The 14,886-nt window shown below is 39.4% G+C and overlaps 4 protein-coding genes across 4 annotated transcripts; 1 reads left to right on the forward strand and 3 right to left on the reverse strand.

Moving 5' to 3' along the window:
* Positions 1-1,740: 1,740 nt before the first annotated feature.
* LOC136808485 (uncharacterized) lies at positions 1,741-2,118 on the reverse strand. Its single transcript, XM_067065020.1, has one exon. It carries the CDS (start codon positions 2,116-2,118, stop codon positions 1,741-1,743), a length of 378 nt encoding a protein of 125 aa, XP_066921121.1.
* A 5,670-nt stretch (positions 2,119-7,788) lies between these two features.
* LOC136805762 (uncharacterized) lies at positions 7,789-9,112 on the forward strand. Its single transcript, XM_067062312.1, has one exon. It carries the CDS (start codon positions 7,972-7,974, stop codon positions 9,046-9,048), a length of 1,077 nt encoding a protein of 358 aa, XP_066918413.1. The 5' UTR covers positions 7,789-7,971; the 3' UTR covers positions 9,049-9,112.
* A 619-nt stretch (positions 9,113-9,731) lies between these two features.
* Positions 9,732-10,890, reverse strand: LOC136808507 (caldesmon-like). Its single transcript, XM_067065036.1, has 2 exons — positions 10,678-10,890; positions 9,732-10,398 (listed from the first exon to the last, which is right to left on the reverse strand). The coding sequence occupies exons 1-2, from the start codon at positions 10,719-10,721 to the stop codon at positions 9,732-9,734; spliced, it is 711 nt and encodes a 236-aa protein (XP_066921137.1). The 5' UTR covers positions 10,722-10,890.
* A 2,492-nt stretch (positions 10,891-13,382) lies between these two features.
* On the reverse strand, positions 13,383-14,462 carry LOC136808526 (uncharacterized). Its single transcript, XM_067065057.1, has 2 exons — positions 14,382-14,462; positions 13,383-14,261 (listed from the first exon to the last, which is right to left on the reverse strand). Exons 1-2 carry the CDS (start codon positions 14,460-14,462, stop codon positions 13,383-13,385), a joined length of 960 nt encoding a protein of 319 aa, XP_066921158.1.
* Positions 14,463-14,886: the final 424 nt, after the last annotated feature.

Raw genomic sequence — 14,886 nt, forward strand, 5'->3', positions numbered from 1 at the left:
TAAAAACTGTGTACGTCATTTTATTACATGTTTAAATTCGAAAAGTTATGACAAGGGTCTAAAAAAAGTAATTTAGAATTGACTTATTTATCTTTTCAAATCTGATAAAAACGGGGATAAAAACAAAGTTGCACTTTCTTTGTGACTTCCCCGCTTTTTCCTAAAGAATTGTCATTTTTACATTTCACTCCTCTTTACCATGACATTTTCTCAAATTGTCGAAAACTGGACGGCGTATTTAATGCGAGCGAAGCGAGAAAAAGATCTCCTGGGGAGGGTTAGAGTCAAACTTTGAAGATATCTTTTTGTTCATTTGATCGTTTTTTTAAGCCAGCTTCAACATCCAAAGGACTTTTAGTGCGTTCAGCTACAGCTTAACCGGCGTGCGACGCCGGGTACCGGCTAGTTTCATATATTACTGTTGCTTTTATTTTTAATCAAAAACGAAAGTGTAAATTTTGAAAGAGGATATTGTTATAACAATAGCATTCAGTTTGAGGTCGTTGTTGTTATTTTCTGCCCGCGCAGTTTGATTATTAGCCCAAGAGTGTCATTTGGGCCCGACGCGAAGCGGAGGGCGCCAATGGCACTAGAGGGTTAATAATCAAACTGCAAGGGCAGAATTAATGACAACAACGAACGAAAGCTTAACGCTATTACTATTATTATCCACATCGGACATTCAAACAACGTTTTTTTCTAGCGTCAGCTAGTTTTTTCGCTTCAATGCAATGACTTTAACAAGTTTTGAGTACCCTTGCGGGCGGGCCGCAAATGACCAAAAAGTGTTTTTTTCTGACGTTAGTTTAGTCTTTTCGCTTCAATGCAACGACTTCAATAAAGTTCCGAGCGGGCCGCAAATGACGTTATCGCCCTATAACTAGGGAGGTTAATGATATTTCAGCCCTCTGAAGCGCGACGCTTTACTTTTCTCAGCGCGGGTATGACTATTTGAGTCATAGAACCTTTCAATACCGCCGTTCGAATCTGTAATGGCTTACTTAAGGACCGCTATATGGATAATAATTAGTTATATATACCGAATTGTTTTTGGTGGTTAAAGGGACCCCTCGCTTGTTTGTGATCTTTATGAAATCAAATTATATTGGTCCAAAAACCCCTAACAGCATATTCAAAGAACATAAAACTTACTGCTAGTTCCTGTAGAGATATCGAAAAATTCCTCTGAAAACAGTATGGCGTCTCCGTCTGACTGAAACCAACACAACCAACCAACACAACCAGGGCTTATTGGGAGTTCTGAAGCCGATACCGATTCTTCATAAAATTCATATAATTAAAGATGGCGGACGCTGCTACAGAATTAAATGAAATAGAACAACAGAACATGGACGACAGTATCAATGACATCGTCGAGATCATCGAAAAAAACAAAGGACAGCCATCAGTTTCCTTTCTCAACAATCTGAAGATAATATATCGTGCACCAAAGAAAGTCGCCATTGATTTGTTTGAAAAACACTTGAATGACCTGGACAAACAAACGTACTGAGAGAACAGCTTTTTAATATGTTCATCGACAAATTTGACGAGGTTACACTTGCAACCAACGGCTTCTCAAAAGTAATTAATGATGTGTCACCAGTTTCAGACCACCTAAGAAACAGGAACAAACCTGCAACAGCCATTAAAGACATTGTGACATTTTTTTTTTTTTTTTTCTATGAAGATTTACAGTCCAGGCACACGAGGGCCTCTAAACCGATCTATCGTCTACAATTACAAAGATCTTGATTCGTAGCGCAATGGATGTTCCATCCATGCCTTGGTTAGTTCTTCTTTGAACGCTTTGATGCTAGTAGCGTTAACAGTCTCTTTTGGTAGCTGGTTCCATGCTGTCACACATCGATAGTAAAACGACTTGGTCTGGACACCTCTAAATCCATCGTCTGCAAAGTTTGGTATCAGTTCGTAATCGTGAGTTCGAGATGGACGCACCCTGCGAATAAACTTTCCAACTGTGGTGTCCTTATCGTAGAAGTGCAAGTGTTTGTAGATCTGAACCATGTCTCCGAAGTGTCTTCTGAATTCGAGAGAAGGCAAGTCAAGTTTTCGTAGGCGCTGCTCGTACGGTAGATTACTTAACCATCTGACCATCCTAGTGGCACGTCATTGAACGCCCTCAATTAAGTTGATGTCCTTACGTAGTTTTGGTGACCATACAGATTGGGCATACTCGAGATGAGGCCGGACAAAGGTTGTGTACAGAGTGAAGAAAGTTTTAAGGCTAAGGTCTTCGAAACCTCTTCTGATGACTCCTAGAATGGAATTAGCTTTATTCACTTGTTTTGATATGTGTTCTTCAAAGGATAAGTCAGAGTCTATCACAACACCGAGATCTTTTTCGACGAAGACATGTTCAAGTTGTTCACCTCTAAGCGAATAAGGGTGCGCATGGACAATATTCCAATATTTACCGAGAGTGAGAACGTGGCACTTATCTGGGTGAAATCTTAATAGCCAATCATTTGACCACTTTTCAAGTTTGTGTATGTCTTGTTGGATAGCCAATGAGTCCTCAATCGAGTTGACTTCTCTGAAAATCTTCGTGTCGTCAGCAAATAGGAGAATCGAAGACAGCACATTGTCAGGGAGGTCGTTGGTGTAGATAACGAAGAGAAGTGGTCCCAAAACACTTCCTTGGGGAATACCACTGATAACATCATCCGTCTTAGATAGAGTTTTTAACCTTAACCAATTGTTTTCTGTCAGTCAGAAAAGACTCTACCCATCTCAAGATGTTTCCAGATACTCCATATCCTTTCAGCTTTTTAAGTAGACGGCGATAGGGAACAGTATCAAAAGCTTTCGCAAAATCGAAATATATAGTGTCAACAACACTTCCGTTAGCTATACTTTCACAGCACTTGTCCAAATAATTTAGGAGTTGTGTGACGGTGGAGCGGCGACTAATGAAACCGTATTGCTTGTTGGTTAGAAGCTTTTCGTCAGTTAGATGCTTCATAATGTGCTTTCTTATAAATGATTCCATTACCTTACAGACTACTGAAGTCAAACTAACAGGTCTGTAATTTATCGCAAGGTTTTGGGCACCCTTGTTTTTATAAATTGGAGTCACATGTGCCATCTTCCAATCTTTTGGTATTGTTCCCTCAGACAAGGTCTTATTCATGATGATAGACAGGGGTTCGGCTTAGTATTTTTGAAACAAACATACTTCAAGGTTTATCGAGGAATATCCTAAAGCACACTAGTCAACAAGTCAACAACACCCTCACCAACCAACCGATCATCAACGATATTAATGCTGAACTCTTGAATAAAGTGAACGCTCTGACAAAAGAACTTACTGAGGTAAAGAATGACAACAGAACCCTCAAAAACCATGTGAACGCTCTTGAAAGAAAGATTAACTCACACCTCCTTACCAAACACCCCACCCTCAGCTTCCCCAGCCCACGCAGACTTCAAACCGAGCACCAACCAATCAAAGTCGAGTTGAGAACAACATACCTTCTTCAATGATGATTACCGATCTTCAACTGCATCAACTGAACCATCTCGACCGTCTCCAGGAGATAACGTGTCCATCGTACAAAGCAAAAGATCCTGTTTTTGGAACGAGAACCGCAAATGACCCTAGCATAATCGGTAACCGCAAACCATTTTCACTCTTCGTGGGGGGCTGCAACCTAGACCTTTCGTTGAAGGACGTAGGTTACATTGTAAACAGTGAAATCGGAATTAAAGTGTTGGATATCACCCAAGTCAAACGAAATAGCCACAACCAATCGTTCAAAATTGACATCGAGTCACGAGAGAAAGACCAAGCTCTCAAGCCTGACACATGGGTTGAAGGGCCCATAGTGAGACCATTCAGATAAAGAAAAACCATGACTGATCGACCTTTCAACCAGTATCAAAACCACAGACATAACCCACCATCAAACAATAACCGAACCCGAAACCAGAATGGAAACCGATATCGATTTAACCTACAAGCAGGGCCCGCTCCACGATTTTGAAAGTGAGGGGGCCAACAAAAAATATAGTGACTAAGGAGGCGCAACCATGGTTTGCGCCGACGGGTCGGAAAATTTTCGATTTTGACCTGTCTTATTTGGCTAAAACAGCTTCCTTTTTGTTCTGATTTTCTGAAAGAAAACTGTTAAGTTTGTTTTTTTTAAAACAAAATAGTATAATTAGACTTTTTTAAGTGTCCATCTGTCCCCTCTTAGAAAGGTTCTAACGTTTTTATTGGCACGCGCACAGAAAAGAAAAAGATTATTAGGTGAAGAGAAATTTTTTATTTTGCTTTGCAAAAAAGTGGAGGGGCCATGGCCCCCCCGGCCCCCCCGGTGGCGCGGGCCCTGACAAGCCCCCAATTTCGCCCATCCCAACAGATATGAATACCTAGACAACGAACTTTATGGAAATGACAATGGATACAACGACTACTAAACTTACTGCTTTGAACTGCCACGGCTTTAAAACGAACTCTGACTATATTAATCTACTTACAACTTCATATGACATAATTTATTTCTCCGAGCTTTGGATTACAGAATCTGAAAAGCATCTTCTCAATTCGTTTAATATTGAGTTCAATGTCTACTATCAACCAGCAGCTCAAGGAGAATCTGGTCGCCCTTTTGGGGGTACTGCTCTTTTGATTAGGAAATCATTACCTAAACCCGAACTAATCATGAAAAACGACTTCACCACTATAATAAAGATTCAGTTACGAAACTACGCCCTTCTTCTAATTGGAGTATACCTACAATCAACCTCCAAAACTAGCAATTTCAAAGATATATATGCCTCACAATTAGCAAGTGTTGGAGGTATAATCAAACAATTCAGCAACAGTACCGAACCGATCATACTAGGTGACTTTCAATCCTGTCCGTCAACCCATCAAACAGAACGAACTAGATATAAAAATGCATTGACTGAAAACCTGAACAGCTTTATTCTTGACCAACAATTAACACCCATTGATATCACACATGGAACAGGACCAGATTTTACATACCATCATGTTTCTCTTGACAATAAATCTTACATTGACCACATACTAACATCACACAATATCCTCAGCAAAATAGTCGGCACAGGAATAACCCCACCGCACTACCTAAATACTTGTGACCACTTACCGGTAACAGCCGAAATGACCATGGAAACAAGTAACACTAGTACATATAAAGCTAAACAATCCAACCATATTCCAAACTTCATGTGGAAGAATAAAAATTTCTTAAACAACTACAATTCATTAGTCACAAACAAGATAGAGACCATAAAATGCCAGGACATTATCGAAGAAGAGATTTCTACCTTACATCAAACATTAAAAGACTGTGCTAGCCAGCATATTAGATTTGAAAAAAGGAGTCTGACTTTCATTTTTGTTACACTAAGCGATGGTGGAGTGCTGACCTAACGAACAAAAGAAAAATCCTTCAAAAAATGTTCAATTCCTGGAGAGAGGACAATTTTTCCAGAGACCCTCATAACGTCCATTATAACAGATACCTACTTGCCCGAAAAGAATTTCGAAACCTAGCCAAAAAGTCCAAAAATCAATCTGCTGCAGAGAATTACGTTAATATAGATAAAATTAAAAAGATCAAACCACGTTCCTACTGGAATCAAATACGATCAGCCAAATCAGAAGAGTCCAAACTATACACAATTAATAACAGCTCTGATATTCCTGATATTACAAAAGGCTTCAACTCCCACTTTGAAAATCTTCTCAACACTCCCAGAACAGACAACATTGACAACAACACTTCCAATCAGCATCTTGATAAAATGTTAGGAGAACTAGAGGAACACAGAGAAAATGACTTTCACATCACAGATTCCGATATACTTTCCGCTATCAACAGTCTTAGATGTTGTGCTAAGATTTTTGATAAAATTATACATAAATGGTGAGGCAGCTACAAAATACAGAAACTTCATTACATCACCCTTTCGTCTTGCCCAGGGTGTACGTCAAGGCTCAATACTATCCCCATACTTGTATAACTTTTACACAGAAGACATCATTGATAATATTCAGAGACTCAATATCGGGACATATCTACCAGGTCAAATTAACACTATTCGCTGACGATATCATCCTCTTGAGTCCAAATTTGAAACACCTACAGCAAATGATTAACGAATGTACACTTTTTGGAATTGAAAACGGTCTCAAATTCAACCCTTCTAAAACACAATTTCTGATATCCGGGCAAATACCTTTATGCAATCCATGTATTACCCTCAATGAAAAACAAATTGAACAGCAGTGTCAACTCAAACATCTGGGTTTCAATTGGAAAATGGACAGAGACAAACTTTCGTTGAAAAATCACCAGGACTCTCGAATTGCAGAAATGTGGGCGACGACAGCATCGTTAACTTCATGTGGTGTCAGGAAAATGCACCCAAGCACTGTAGCGACAATCTTTCGCTCAATTGTTGTACCAAAGATGCTACATGGACTGGAACTGACAAATACATCAAAATCATTCACCGATAACGTAAACAGACAATGTCGTTGTGCCTTTAAACAGCTGTTAGGGCTATCAAAACACTGCATCAATGATATTAATAAACTGTTCAATTTACACTCTGTTGCACATGACTTGAAGAACAGAAAAATGAACTCTTCTCAATAATACAAGACATCTTTGACCTATGTCTCCAAGACATATACATATTCAACCTCGTTATAAATCGAAAATTCCAAAAATTATCTCCTGAGCATTTAGTTTACGTTTTTGGGTTTTTGAGTTTATTTTGATTTTTCCGGGGATTCCCTCGCGGAAGATCCCTAGCCTCGATTACTTTTTCCAGTGTCTGTGTAGCCTCACAACCTCTAATCTCTAATCTCGACTGACCTTTGCACTCGCCACATCTCATTATATATGGAGAAATATTATATATATATAGTCAAGAAGTATAAAACCTTCAACTACTTAAAATGGAAACAATAAAGACAAAACTCACAAAACAAAAAGACAATATAAATACAACAAAAATCTAGAATGAACATTCACAGAAAATCAATCAGGTTGGAATTGAAAAGGAAAAAGTGATGACATAGACATCCATCAATGCAAAACTAGTGATCTAAAGTGACTACAAGGAAGAAAGCGACTCAATATGAGTTAAGATGGAAAGAAGTAACTCAATATGAGTCAAAAAATATTTCAAGAAAACACATTATCTGTTCCTCAGTTTTCGACCTACACAGGATTTCGGCATTTTGTGAAAATATCCTCCTATATGATGGAAATAGGGTAGACCAAGCAGTGTTAGCTAGACACCACTACAGATAAAAAGATGTAAAAAGATGTGCTTAGTGAAAGTATGAAACGCGCGCAAATATAAAATAAAGTAAAACTTAAACTCCACGGAACCAGTCGAAGAAACTAAAATAACAATGAAAAAAGAAGTGTACTTTCTACTAGACAAATTTGCCACACCTTTGACACGTTTCTGCAACAACGTTGTAGAAAGCATACTAGATGGGAAGGAACTGGGATTGGATCGCCACTATCCAACCCTGTGGCTCTCACACACATTTTACAGTTCAATGAAGAAGATGGAAAGAGTGGGAAAAGAATGAGAATTTAAAAAAAGTCGGACTAGAACCCGGTTCGAAGCCCCGTACACCCGTAACCGCTCACCGCAAAAGCTGGCGAACGACTGAATCTTGAGAAAGTTGAAATCTTGCAAATTCTGAAATATGACGGACAATCACCCTACGAAGACTGCAATCTAGCTTTGCGTTAGCGACCTTAAGATGCGGCGGTATTCGTGACGGTGGCGGTCGTATTTGGATACCGCCGTCGTATGACCGCCTCCTCCAAAAACTTTGTTAAGAAGGGTGTCGGAGGATATCACAAAAAACGCGCGAAATAAATAAACATAGATGGTAGACAAAAAAACTCTTTCTTTCTTTCTCTTTCTTTTTTTGCTTAAAAGATGCCTGGTTTCAGAGAAGTGAGAGAAGCCCTGTTAATGGCTCATTACGCAAATGCTATTGAGGATGAAGAGTTCCTGCTTCTTTATGACATCAACCAATCCAAAAACCCAGATTTTCCATACTGGAACTACAATAAATTTGATTTAGATCATTTAAATGAGGATGAATGTATTGCAAATTTCAGATTCAAGAAAAACGATATTTATGATTTGAAAAATTTATTATTGATACCAGATGATGTTCGATGTAATAACGGAACTAAAGTAGATGGAATTGAAGCATTGTGTATATTCTTGAGACGGTTTGCTTATCCCATCAGATATGGTGATATGGTTCCAGCCTTTGCACGTCCAGTCCCTGAACTTTGCATGATTTCGTACAACATTTTGAATCATGTGTATTCCAACTTTAACAGACTCTTGGGGGGATTTCAGCATGCATGGATGGTACCTGCTTCATTAGAGGAGTACGCTCGTGTTGTACACGATAAAGGTGCAGCACTTGACTTTTGCTGGGGCTTCATTGACGGAACAGTGAGGCCTGTGTCTCGCCCAGGAAGAGACCAGAGAATCCTTTATAATGGACACAAACGAGTCCATGCATTGAAATTTCAGAGTGTTGTTATACCCAATGGGCTGATTGCAAATCTTTTTGGACCAATTGAGGGTAAGAGACATGACAGTGCAATGCTTGCCGAGTCGGGACTTTTAGCCGAATTGCAACAACACTCACATGCTCCAAATGGAAGGAATCTATGTATATATGGGGATCCAGCTTACCCCTTAAGAGCTCAGCTTCAAGCCCCTTTTAGAGGACCAGGCCTCACAAATCAAGAAAAGGATTTTAACAAAAGCATGAGTCAAGTGAGAGTGGCAGTCGAATGGGTATTTGGGGATATCATCAATTATTTCAAGTTCTTGGACTTTCGAAAAAATCTCAAAGTTCGATTGAGTGCAGTTGGTAAAATGTACTACACGTGTGCCTTAATCCAAAACTCTAGAACCTGTTTGTATGGTAATCTAGTTGGTAACTTTTTTGATTGTGAACCTCCAAATATTCAAAATTATTTGATATAGTTTGTTTATAAAGTTTTGAGAATAACATACAAAGAAAATATACTCAAATGTGAACTGTATACATTACATCTTCTGGTGTTTATTTTTTTATTCAAACATGTCCCATTTAAAAATATAGAGTAGAAACAATAAACAACAGATAAACATTAAAAGTCAAAAAAGTCAAAAGTTTTTTATAAAGATGTCAAAAAACTGAAAATTTTCAGTGTTCTAAACTTTTCGGATTTCAAGCCTAAAAATATTCTTATTCTTAAAAGATTGTCTTGGTATTTTTGTGAAACTTTCTAAGAAATTGTATAGTATGTTCTTAATTGCCAAGCCTAAATATGTTCTTGAAAAGCTCTCAACTTTATGAAGCCTTATGGTGCTTATGAAAAACACGTAGAGAAAATTTTGAAATGTGTAAAATATCAATGTAAAAAGGTCAACTTTTTTAAAAATCTCAGAAAGAATTAAAGTAAAAAATCCTAATTAATTCTAATTCTAATAATCTATATAAACAACAATATGCATGTAAATAAATATGAAAAATAATTCTAATAATCTATATAAACAACAATATGCATGTAAATAAATATGAATGAAAAATAACATGTCCTTTTGAAAAGGTCTTTTGTAAAATATAATCCAAAATTTTCAACTTTCATAATACAAACAAGGTTTTAAAAATCTTTAAAAGTTTTTTATTGTGCACCAGAATTGTTCTGGTTTAAAAGCAAAGCCAACATGGCTTGGTTTTGTTGTTGCTGTTGTACAAGAAGTTGTTGCATAGTATTTTCCCTTGTTTCAGCGATTTTCAGTTCTCTGTCACGAAATGCCCTATCCATTTCCATTTTGTCTCTTAAGTAGAGCATGGTATCATCAGAGGACCTCCTTCTTTTCCCACCTTTAGAACTAGAAGTAGGAGATTCGTCTTCACTTCGTCTTTTCGTTTCAGAATACGTTTCCATTGCTTGTTTCCTTACTTCAACTGCACTTGCACGTTCTTTTTCGATAGCTTTTGCAGAAACTTGACGATTTTTCTCAGTAGAAAGCTCAATATCCGCAAATCGTTGAACGATTTCATCCAAGGCTTTCTCTTTATCTGTCAAGCCCTCTGGGCTGTCACCTGATGCTCTCTCCTCATCGGCCATTTTCTTTTTGTGTTCTTTTTCTAAATTTGCATATTTTTCGCGGACAGAACGGTGTGTAACAGTGAACTTGGGAGTGTCCAATGAATTCAAGGTTTCGGCAATCATTTTCCAGGACTCTCCTCGACCCGTACTACCCAACTTATGGTTGAATGGTTCCCATGTCAAAATCTCACATAACAGCATCTCCTCGTGTTGAGCTGTCCAGCTCATAGGTGGCCTGAGATAAGAAAGTGAAAAATAAATATAAATTTGTTCAGAAAATCTTCAAAATATTATCTCTTGACTTAAATCTGATTCAAAGAGTGAATCTGTGATTGCATTTCATTGTAAAAAAAATTTCCAAAGTTTGAAATTTCTTTCTTTCATGTTCATAAATAAAACAGAATAAAAGCTGCGAAAAGCTAGAGGGACATTTTGTTTACAAAAACATCTATCAAAGACGAAATTCTTTTGCCTATTTATGATTATTTTAAATGTTTCAATGAGTTTTACTTACTTTCTTTTTGATTTCTCAATATTTTCTTGCAAATTTTCAGCCATGTTGATGTGTTTTCTAGAGAACTTCGTTTAGTGAAAATGGCGTTCCAGAGACCACGAAGGAAGCGATCGCTCGGGGAATCCTCATCTACTGGGCATGCGCAGTAATAATTTCTTATCGGAGAACCGTCGATGAACTCCACCGCCGTGATTTCTTAAGTCCGCTGTTATCAGCACCCTGACGGCGCATTCTTTCAATGAAAACTTTAGCTTTAACTTTCAGGTCCTCGAAAAGTAACGTTGATCGAGCAATCCTGAGAAGTTCACCAACAAACGAAGAATAAAAAATGGATTCAGGCATGTTGCTATCTTTATGTGGCATTCGAACTATAGAAAAAGGAAAAGCGTCGCGCTTATCAAACAACTTGTAAATAAAAATCCCGTCGTTGATGGAAATATCTAGGTTTGAAAAAGAAGCATGAGATCCAGAATGTTCAATTTTGAGTTCAAGTTCATCTGGATAGATTTCTCCATACACAAATTGAAACAAGTTCCCATCATTGATAGCACACAAATCGTCAATGAATCTCTTGGTTGAATGAAAATGGCGAACTTTAACCTTATCTTCCTCGATGAGCTTGCTCATGTACCGTTGTTCATATTGGTAGAGGAAGAATATTATATATACCGAAAACAGAAAAACTTTTTAAACTGTACATAACATTGAACGTTTTTATCCATTACAGTATCGGGACAGTATCTTATTTAGATTGATATTTTACTTTGTTTATATATTCCAGGGAATCTCCATTCTACCTTTGCGCTCTGAGTCTTTTTTTTTTCTTTTTCTGTCATGACGATTCCCTCGCTCAGCTTGCATTTTGGACCTCGCGTCAATGGCCAACCGGCCTTTTGAGGGTCGGCTCTAGGCTCTAGGAGGAAAGACCGCTGGTGTACACCTCGGATAGGCCCCTCGGTGAAATGCTGCGGTCTTCCCTCCAGGGCAAAGCAGACACTCTAGCCTTGTTCTTTTTGCATCTCTCTCATCCTAATATCAACAGTGGTACTTAGTTGTAAATTTTTTTTAGTTTATAGACCTAGGAGATATTTAGATATTATATACCAAGTTTTTGGTGATGAAAGAGACTTAAATAAAAAAATAAATAAACCCGCAACTCGACTCCAAGCAAAGGGTTTTTCTTAGGAGAAGAGCGCGGATTCTAGACTGTTCGAACCAGAGCTGGCCTCTACACTCGTACTCTAATTTTCCGGTGCATTTGTGTCGACAACTTGGTGCGACAAGAGCGCGAGAAAATACGAAGGCCTTCAGAAGCCATTTGAAATTTCTGAAAGTTGAGTGAACATCAAAAGTTATAATTTGAAATTATGGAGCGAAGAAAGAGTTTTGCGTGCTAATACATCGAGAAGTTGCTTTTCATATGATTATGAAGTGAGTGTCTTGTTATCATTTTTAAGCGAGGGGTCTGTATAGGATGAATAAACTAAGACAGCCACTCGTGTATAAGTTGAGTGCTAATGTTATTGTTTCCGTGGTCTAACATACTAATATATAATATACCGTAATACAAGATGGTATGCTAGCTATGATAATATACATGTTCCTTTTTTTTTTTTTTTTTTTTTTTAATATATAACTCCTAGAAAAAAAAACTAAATCCGTCATTTCATGACAAAGTCCTTAAAGTGTGCCGGTGTACGTCGGACACGTGACGAGCGTCGTTGGTAGATGGTCCTCATCTCGCACCATTGCACGGGCTTCAATGTCATTCCCAGAAGGGCTCGGTTCCGGTTGTTGCGGTGGGATGGCTGGCGTTGTGACGTTCGTGGCGGGGAGAATTTCTTGAGGAGGTGTGTCGACGACGATTGGTGGTAATAGTGGCTCTTCGTCGTTCACAATAGGGGTTGAGCTTTTGCGAAGAAATCGTCGGTTGCACAGCGAACATCTTCTACTTCCGTCGACGAGGACTCGGTACTGCCTGTGGGGAAGCTGTTCAACGATGGTTCCGGTCGCGTTCCATTTATTTGGTTGGTTTTGTAAACTGACTGTGTCTCCGATTTGCAGTGGTGGTAATGTCGTGTTTGGGGCATCCTTTGAAGCGTTTTCGAAATGGCGTGCGTGGGCTCGCTCTCTCATGTCTGAAAGTTCGGATCATTCTCGTCGAAAGGTGACGGGTCTCGGCATGTGATCTGTGATGTTTCTGCCGAACAAAAGTTCTGATGGTGATACTCCCATGTCCGGTGGTGGGGTATTGCGATGTAGAAGGAGGGCTTTGGTAAGCCCGTCCGTGTTGAGCGATCCACTCGGCGAAAAGTTTGTTGCTAAAATACGCTTCATGACTTTGACAGCGCTTTCGGCACGTCCATTACTTTGTGGGAAATATGCCGATGATATTCGGTGACGAATTCCCCACGTTTTTAAAAATGTCTCAAAATCATGACCGTTGAATGGTGGACCCCCGTCGCTGGATAGTTCTTCAGGTACTCCGAACGTTGGGAAATAGCCACGTAGAATGCCTGTTATTGTGGCTGTGTTTGGGTTCTTCGAAACGGCTACTTCTGTCCATCCGGAGAATCTGTCTGCATAGATGATGTATGTGTGCCCTGCCATGTGAAAAATGTCTACAACTATGAGCTGAAAAGGGTACTCGGTTGGGATGGCGCAGTTTCATTACACCGCTGACAGTTTTGTCTGATTTGGATGATCTATTTGTGCATGCCCGGCCAAAAGAATCGTTGCCGTGCATTTGCTTTCATTGAGTTTATACCCTGATGCTCGATGTGTAATTCCTCGAGCATTTGGTTCCTCAAACTCTTGGGTATTAGTGGTCGTCCTGCTGCGAAGATGATGTCCTTGATTACGTAAAGCTCATCTCGCATTGGCCAGAAAGTCAATAGGTTTTCTGGGGTTTCTCTTCGGTTGGCTGTAAAACCACTGTTTGTAAGAAGGTCTAAAAGTTCTTTGTATTCGTCGTCGTTGGTGGTGTGTTGACGAATTCTCTTCAATTGAAAATTTTCGTTGTTTTCCATTTCCTCTAGCACACCGTATATTGACAACTCGATATCATCATGGTCGTTCGTTTCATTGATAGGCGATAAGGTTACTGGAACTCTGGATAGTGTGTTCGGACCACAGTTCTTTTCACCTGGAATAGCTATCGTCTTGAATTTGAACGGTAACGTGCGTTCGCAGAATGCTTGAACTCTCGGATTTTCAAATCTATCAAGTTCACGGTCATTGAAAATGGGGACTAGTGGCTTGTGGTCGACTGCGACTATCAATTTCGGGCAGCCAAGAACAAACATACGACAATTGGTAAGGCCAAACCATAAAGCTAATGCCTCGCCTTCGATGGGTGCATAACGAGATTCTGAATCTTTAGTAAAACGTGATCCAAAGTAGTTTGTCCGCCAATGGTTTTCACCACAAAAGGGATTGTCTATCTCGATACAGTTGCAATATTTTTGAGCAAGGGTGAATCCAACAGCGGTTTTGCTCCAGTCCGTTGCGAGCCATGTGGGACGGTTAACTTCGAATGTCCGAACACCTTCCTCGATAGAATCAATTATTTTGCGTTTGGACTCCTGGAAAATAGTTCAATAGAATTTGCCTAGTTTATTTAAAAGTTCTCGAAAAGGTGTCATAGTAGGGGCTTGGGCGAAAGCATACGCGACTTGGTTAACTAAGCCAAACCATGACCTCACCCCAGTTATGCTAGTGGGTGATGGGAAGTTCTTTATGTTGTCGATGAGTCTTCCCGCCGGTTTAAATCCAACAGTTGTCATGTCGAAGCCGGCGAATTCTACAGTATCCTTGCAGAAATGGAACTTCTTTGGGTTGAATACTATACCGTTTCGACTACACAGTTCAATGTACGAGATTGTGTGCCAGAATGACTTGGATATATCATCATCCCAGAGCAACGAATCGTCTATACATCGTGCCACCCGGGAAAAACCAGTTGTAATGTCGTCGAATCGCTTGGTATAGCCGTCGCTCGATGCGTGGAAACCTTGCAGGGCTCGCAAATAGCGATATCGACCCCATTCAGTAATAAAGGTGGTTGCGTTTCGAGCCTCTGGCGACAGTGGCATACTATGGTAACCGTTCCATGCGTCTAGTACTGTCTTTTTCTTTTCCGACGGTATACCACTAACGATATTGAATGGCGAGGGTGTGTGATGGATTTCGCGATGTGTGACCTTGTTT

This window comes from Clytia hemisphaerica, unplaced genomic scaffold, assembly GCF_902728285.1.
Source record: "Clytia hemisphaerica strain Z4C2 unplaced genomic scaffold, Clytia hemisphaerica genome assembly, whole genome shotgun sequence".
Lineage (NCBI taxonomy): Eukaryota > Metazoa > Cnidaria > Hydrozoa > Leptothecata > Clytiidae > Clytia > Clytia hemisphaerica.

Bases quoted from the DNA above. Each gene is read 5' to 3' on its own strand.
- LOC136808507 (XM_067065036.1), bottom strand. From the start codon at position 10,721: ATGGCTGAAAATTTGCAAGAAAATATTGAGAAATCAAAAAGAAA. The intron at 10,399-10,677 runs GTAAGTAAAACT...TTCTTATCTCAG, and splicing joins ATTGAGAAATCAAAAAGAAA to GCCACCTATGAGCTGGACAG.
- LOC136808526 (XM_067065057.1), bottom strand. From the start codon at position 14,462: ATGACAACTGTTGGATTTAAACCGGCGGGAAGACTCATCGACAACATA. The intron at 14,262-14,381 runs GTGAGGTCATGG...ACTATTTTCCAG, and splicing joins CACCCACTAGCATAACTGGG to GAGTCCAAACGCAAAATAAT.
- LOC136805762 (XM_067062312.1), top strand. From the start codon at position 7,972: ATGCCTGGTTTCAGAGAAGTGAGAGAAGCCCTGTTAATGGCTCATTAC.
- LOC136808485 (XM_067065020.1), bottom strand. From the start codon at position 2,118: ATGGTCAGATGGTTAAGTAATCTACCGTACGAGCAGCGCCTACGAAAA.